Genomic DNA, 6,218 nt, shown 5'->3' with positions numbered 1-6,218 from the left:
GAGGAGTATGGATAACAACAACCCAATAGATATGATCAGGGAGTTACAAGCCCAGCTGGAAGAATAGGCCCGCACTATACGCCAACAACAAGAACTTCAGCAAATACAGGCAAAGCGGATGGAGGAACATGCCCAGATTATATGCCAGCAACAAGAATTACAACAGAAACAAAATGAAGAGATTGCCCGATTAAGAGCGCGGCGTCCGCCACCTGAAATGTCCGAGACCCAGGGAAGTTAGAATGGTGATCAAAGCATGCACACACCGCCACGGAATGATCGGTCACCAAATCCGTTGTCGTTCATGGAAGCTGTCATGCAAGCTCCAATGCCGGACAGGCCTCCTCCACCGATATAATGGTTCGACAGTACTTCAGACCCGGAACATCACCTTAGAAATTTCATTGACTCCATGGCTTTCTACTCCAAAATCGATCTGGTTAAATGTAGGGCATTTTCTCTATCCTTGAAGGGAGAGGCTCTGGAATGGTATTATACCCTCCCTCCTAACATAATGGACAACTTCCTCACTGTCATGACTTTGTTCAAAAAACATTATGCCGCCAATAGATTAGAGGAGGTAACTGTTGCGGAACTCGTCAACCTTAAACAAGATAAGGACGAACCCCTCAGATCTTTCATGCAGAGATACAACGAAGCTGCCAGGCGAGTGAAAGGCGTCAACCAGGAGTTCATCATCAGCAATTTGCCCAATTGCTTGAAGTCGGGATACGTCTCTGAACATTTGTATGCCAAATTGCCTAATTCGATGGAGGAACTCCAAGAGAGAATGACCGAATTCATTCGAATGGAAGATAAGTAAAATTCCCGAAAGAAACACCAGACCGAGATCCCCACTAATGGGAACAAGAAAGAAACAAGACAAGTTCGTGAAGGAGACCGAAAACCTCCTCCTAGAAGAGATCTACCCATACCTTTGGGTCCTCGTTATGATCACTACGCACACTTAAATGCACCGCTAGCAAAAGTGTTTAAAGAAGCTTTGAGCGCCGAACTCATCAACATAAAGAAGCGGCCCACACCCTGGGCCGCTGATGAGACCAAGATCTGCCTATTCCATGACAACCGAGGACATGCCACTGAGGACTGCACCACCCTCAGAGATGAACTAGAAAGGATTATTCGAGCAGGATATCTCCAACAATTCGTGAAAGAGGAACCAGAATCGCGTAAACAATCTCCCAGGAAGGAAATTGTACAAAAAAGCCCCAAACGGGTGTACGACACCGACGTTCTTCCGAGAGACCATTCCCGAAGTCGCCCTGGAGAGAGAATCACTCCCGAAGCTGTCCGAGGGAACGCGTAAGAGAAAGGCCAATCAGGGGTCGGATCGACACCATCTCCGGGGGCTTTGCCAGAGGTGGAGTATTTTCGTCCGCCCAGAAAAGACACCTGAGAAGTCTTCAGAGCGTCAATATTGTAGGACACAACCCCTTGTCCATGCCCGACATTACATTTACTGACGAGACTTCCATGCTCCAAAACCCGACCAAGATGACCCAATGGTGATCACCGCCCAGATAGCACTATATGGTGTCAGCAAAGTTCTGATCGTTCAAGGTAGCTCGGTCAATATATTGTATTGGACGCATTCCTAAAAATGGATCTGTCAGAAGATATAATATGCTTGTTCAATGAGCAAATCGTAGGTTTCGTAGGCGAAAGAGTAGATACCCATGGATACCTAGACTTGAGAACTCGACTGGGAACGCAAGACAAAACCAAGGAGTTAAAGGTCCATTTCTTGTTGGTCGAGGCCAATACTTCCTACAACGCCCTTCTAGGGCGACCTTGTTTGAACGCTTTTGGAGCCATCGTATCAACCCCTCACCTAACAATGAAATTCCTGTCAGAAAAAGGGACAATATGTACAGTAAAGGCAGATCAAAAAACAGCACAACAGTGTTATGTCGCCGGCTCGAAAGTGACACCCTATGTCTCCCAAAGGAAACCAAGGAAACCTAAAGCAATAGTGGTGGACCTCAACCCCAGAACCAACACGGATGAGCGAATCCAACCCTAGGGAGATGTCAAATCATTCCAACTATGGAGGATGGAAATTCAGACGACCACTATAGGCGCCGATCTCGAACCACACGATGAACGCCATTTGACCGAACTGATAAAAACCAATGTCGATCTATTCGCGTGGAGCGCCGTTGATATGCCCGAAATCCACTTGAATGTGATGACACATAAACTATCCGTATTCAAAGAAGCCAGGCCGGTGGCACAGAAAAAAAAGAAGGTTCGGTGAGGAGAAAAAAGAAGCTGTCCGAGAGGAGGTCAATAAACTTGTTAAAGCCAAATTCATCCGGGAGATAACCTATACAACATGGTTAGCAAATGTCGTTATGGTCAAAAAATCTAGTGGTCAATGGAGAATGTGCATCAATTTCACTGACCTCAACAAAGCTTGTCCGAAAGATTCATATCCCCTTCCCAGCATCGACCAACTGGTAGATGGCGCCTCAGGGCATGTCGTACTAAGTTTTCTGGACGCGTTTTCGGGATATACAATCAAATCCCGATGTACTCACCCGACCAGGAAAAAACAGCCTTTATAACCGGCCGGGCAAACTACTGTTATGAGGTAATGCCGTTCGGACTCAAGAACGTTGGAGCTACCTATCAGCGTCTCATGGATAAAATTTTTCACCATCAAATCGGCAAGTGCATGGAGGTATATGTCGACGACATGGTAGTACGAAGTCGGTCCCATGAGCAACATCTAAAAGATTTGGTTGAAGTTTTCCAACAGGTGAGACACTATAACATGCGCCTGAATCCCTCTAAATGTACCTTTGGAGTACCGATCGGGAAATTCCTAGGGTTTATGTTGACACAACGAGGAATTGAAGCCAACCCGGATAAATGCCGAGCAGTACTGGAAACGAGGTGCCCCATTAAACTCAAAGAAGTGCAGCGACTAGTTGGGCGCCTCACGGCTTTGTCACGATTCATCCCAAAGCTGGCAGAACACATCGGGCCCATCCTGAGAAACATGAAGAAAAAAGTCTCGCGTCATTGCTGACGACTAATGTGAAAAGGCCTTCTCCGCTGTTAAAGCCATCCTCACCAGTCGTCCGGTCATGGCCCATCCTACCGAGGGGTTTGACTTGCAATTATATCTCGCCGCCTCCGACCATTCGGTAAGTGCAACTCTTATTCAAGAAAGCCCAGATTTTAAACTAATATATTTTGTTAGAAGAACTTTGCAAGGAGCAGAGGAACGATACTCAAAAATCGAAAAGATAGCTCTTGCCCTTGTAACCACTACGAGACGTCTTCGGCCATACTTCCAAAGTCACCAAATTGTGGTCCGCACTAACCACCCAATTGCAAAGATCCTCAGGAAACCTGATCTAGCAGGAAGGATGGTCACATGGTCAGTAGTTATCCGAATTCGGCCTACGCTTTGAACCACAAGGTTCTATAAAAGGCCAGCATTTGGCCGACTTCGTAGACGATCTACCGCAGACAACAGACATGCCAATATGGTATCTAAACGTAGATGGCTCCTCAGACAGAAAGGGTGGAGGAGTCGGCATAGTATTAGAAGGGCCGAATGGGGTAATCATCGAACAGGCGGTGTCATTCAACTTTCAGCTCAACAACAACCAGGCAGAATACGAAGCCTTGATCACCGGACTGGTCCTAGCCAAAGAACTCGAAATTGAACGTATTAAATGACGCATGGACTCCCAACTGGTTGTGGGGCACATGAGTGGGACTTTTCAAGTTAAAGATAATCATCTATTATGCTACTTCCACAAGGTTAGTGACCTGATTAAAACCTTCTCTAGCTTTAACATTATTCATATACCCAGAGTGGACAATTCTAGAGCAGACCTCCTTTCCAAGTTAAAATATGCCCGGGAAAAAATGCAGCTTTCCTTAGTAATCAAGACAACTTTGGACAAGTCAATGCTAGAGACATTTGCCACCAATGTCACGGTATTAAGGGCCGACTGGCGACAAGACATACTCGAATTAATAAACCGACAAGAGTGGGGAGGTCAAATCAGCACAACCGATTCGAAAAGGATCGCGCGCTTCACATTCGTAGGCGACGATTTATATAGACGAGGCTACACGACACCTCTTCTGAAATGTTTATCAGAAGAAGAAGCCAAGTATGGCATGTAGGAATTGCATCACAGAATATGTGGATCACATTCGGGAAAGAGAACACTTAAAGCTAAAATACTACGAGTCGACAATTACTGGCCCACTATGGAACAAGATTGCACGGAATTTGTTAGAAAGTGAATTTCATGCCAAGCGCACGGTAACGATTTACGAGTACCCCCGGAGGAGCTGCATGGAGTAACCTCCCCCTGGTCGTTCGCGCAGTGGGGCATGGACATTGCTGGACCCTTACTGGTTGGAAAAGCACAGTGCAAGTACCTCCTTGTAGTAGTGGGCTATTTTACTAAATGGATAAAAGCAGAGGCACTAGCGGTTATTAACGTCCAAAAAGTCCAAAAGTTCATCTAGCATTTAATATGTCGTTTTGGGATACCACAAAAAATCATAACTGATAATGGCTGAAAATTTGTAGAACGGAAGCTGGAAGACTTTCTTAAAAGTCTCGGAATCAAACACATAACAAGTTTTGTTGAGCATCTGCAAATGAACGGGCAAGCAGAAGCCGCGAATAAAGCAATCATATCTGAGCTAAAAAAGTGTCTTGGAGCAGTAAAAGGCTTATGGGTGGAAGAATTGCCTGAGGTCTTATGGGCCTACAAATGTACCCCTCACAGATCAACGAGAGAAATGCCATTCAACCTCACTTACAGAACTAATGCAATGCTACCGGTCGAATTGGGCGAACCATCCATAAGACGAGGTATACAAGATATGAGTCTTAACGACGAACATCTCCGAATAAACCTGGACATCTTGCCTGAATGGCGAGAAGTCGCCATGATAAAAAATGCAGCCCAAAAATGACTGATTACTCGGCGCTTCAACACTAAGGTACAACCTCGAAACTTTGCGGAAGGCGACCTTGTATGGCGGAAGAAGGGAGATGCCAGAAAAAATAAAGAACACGACAAGCTAGCTGACAAATGGGAAGGACCCTTTTGCATATCGTAAGATTTAGCAAATGGAGTGTATCGCCTGGAACTCCTCCATGGAAAAGCTGTTCCCAACACTTGGAACGCGACACACCTTTTAAATTTTATTATAGCTAAAGTTCAGCTTATTGTTTTCTTTATGTTGATGCTATTGTTTCTTTTCCATATGAAACCTCAAGTATTTCGTTCTTTGAATGATATGTGACATATATTCCAAGAATTTTATTATGTAGTACGTGCAGAAACTTATATTAAACGGGGATATCATCCCAATCATCAAAGCGTTGACGGATACCATCCGGACGCCCAAGTATAAAAGCGTTGTCAGATAAACCAGCATCTGAACACCCAAGTATAAAAGCGTTGTCGGATAAACCAGCATCCGAACGCCCAAGTATAAAAGCATTGTCGGATAAACCAGCATCCGGACGCCCAAGTATAAAAGCGTTGTTGGATCCTATCCGGATGCCCAACTATCAAAGCGTTTACGGATCCTATCCGGACGCCCTACTTATAAAAAAGGGGTGCTACCCCTAGCGTTGTCGGATCCTATCCAGATGCCCCACTTATAAAAAAGGGGGTGCTACCCCTAGCGTTGTCAGATCCTATCCGGACGCCCAACTATGAAAGCGTTGACGGATCCTATCCGGACGCCCAACTATCAATAGCGTTGTCGGATCCTATCCGGACGCCCCACTTATAAAAAAGGGGTGCTAACCCTAGCGTTGTCGGATCCTATCTGGACGCCCAACTATGAAAGCGTTGACGAATCTTATTCGGACACCCAAGTAATAATACCGTTGTCGGATCCTATCCGGACGCCCAACTATGAAAGCGTTGACGGATCCTATCCGGATGCCCAACTAATAATAGCGTTGTCGGATAAATCAGCATCCGGACGCCAATTATAAAAGCGTTGACGGATCCTATCCGGACGCCCAACTATCAATAGCGTTGTCGGATCCTATCCGGATTATAAAAAAGGGGTGTTACCCCTAGCGTTGTCGGATCTTATCCAGACGCCCAACTATGAAAGCGTTGACGGATCCTATCCGGACGCCCAACTAATAATAGCGTTGTCGGATCCTATCCGGACGCCCAACTATGAAAGCG

The 6,218-nt window shown here is 45.7% G+C and overlaps 2 protein-coding genes across 2 annotated transcripts; both read left to right on the top strand.

Annotated features, from left to right (window-relative positions):
* The first annotated feature begins 412 nt into the window (after positions 1–412).
* On the top strand, positions 413–1,327 carry LOC106763602. Its single transcript, XM_014647773.1, has 2 exons — positions 413–733; positions 845–1,327. Exons 1-2 carry the CDS (start codon positions 413–415, stop codon positions 1,325–1,327), a joined length of 804 nt encoding a protein of 267 aa, XP_014503259.1.
* Positions 1,328–3,510: 2,183 nt separating this feature from the next.
* LOC106763601 lies at positions 3,511–4,977 on the top strand. The gene is made up of 2 exons (XM_014647772.1): positions 3,511–3,703; positions 4,586–4,977. The coding sequence occupies exons 1-2, from the start codon at positions 3,511–3,513 to the stop codon at positions 4,975–4,977; spliced, it is 585 nt and encodes a 194-aa protein (XP_014503258.1).
* The last annotated feature ends 1,241 nt before the right edge of the window (positions 4,978–6,218 follow it).

Source organism: Vigna radiata, chromosome 6 (assembly GCF_000741045.1).
Source record: "Vigna radiata var. radiata cultivar VC1973A chromosome 6, Vradiata_ver6, whole genome shotgun sequence".
Lineage (NCBI taxonomy): Eukaryota > Viridiplantae > Streptophyta > Magnoliopsida > Fabales > Fabaceae > Vigna > Vigna radiata.
The sequence above is the reverse complement of the archived record's forward strand: the minus strand, read 5'-3'. Positions and strand labels throughout refer to the sequence as shown.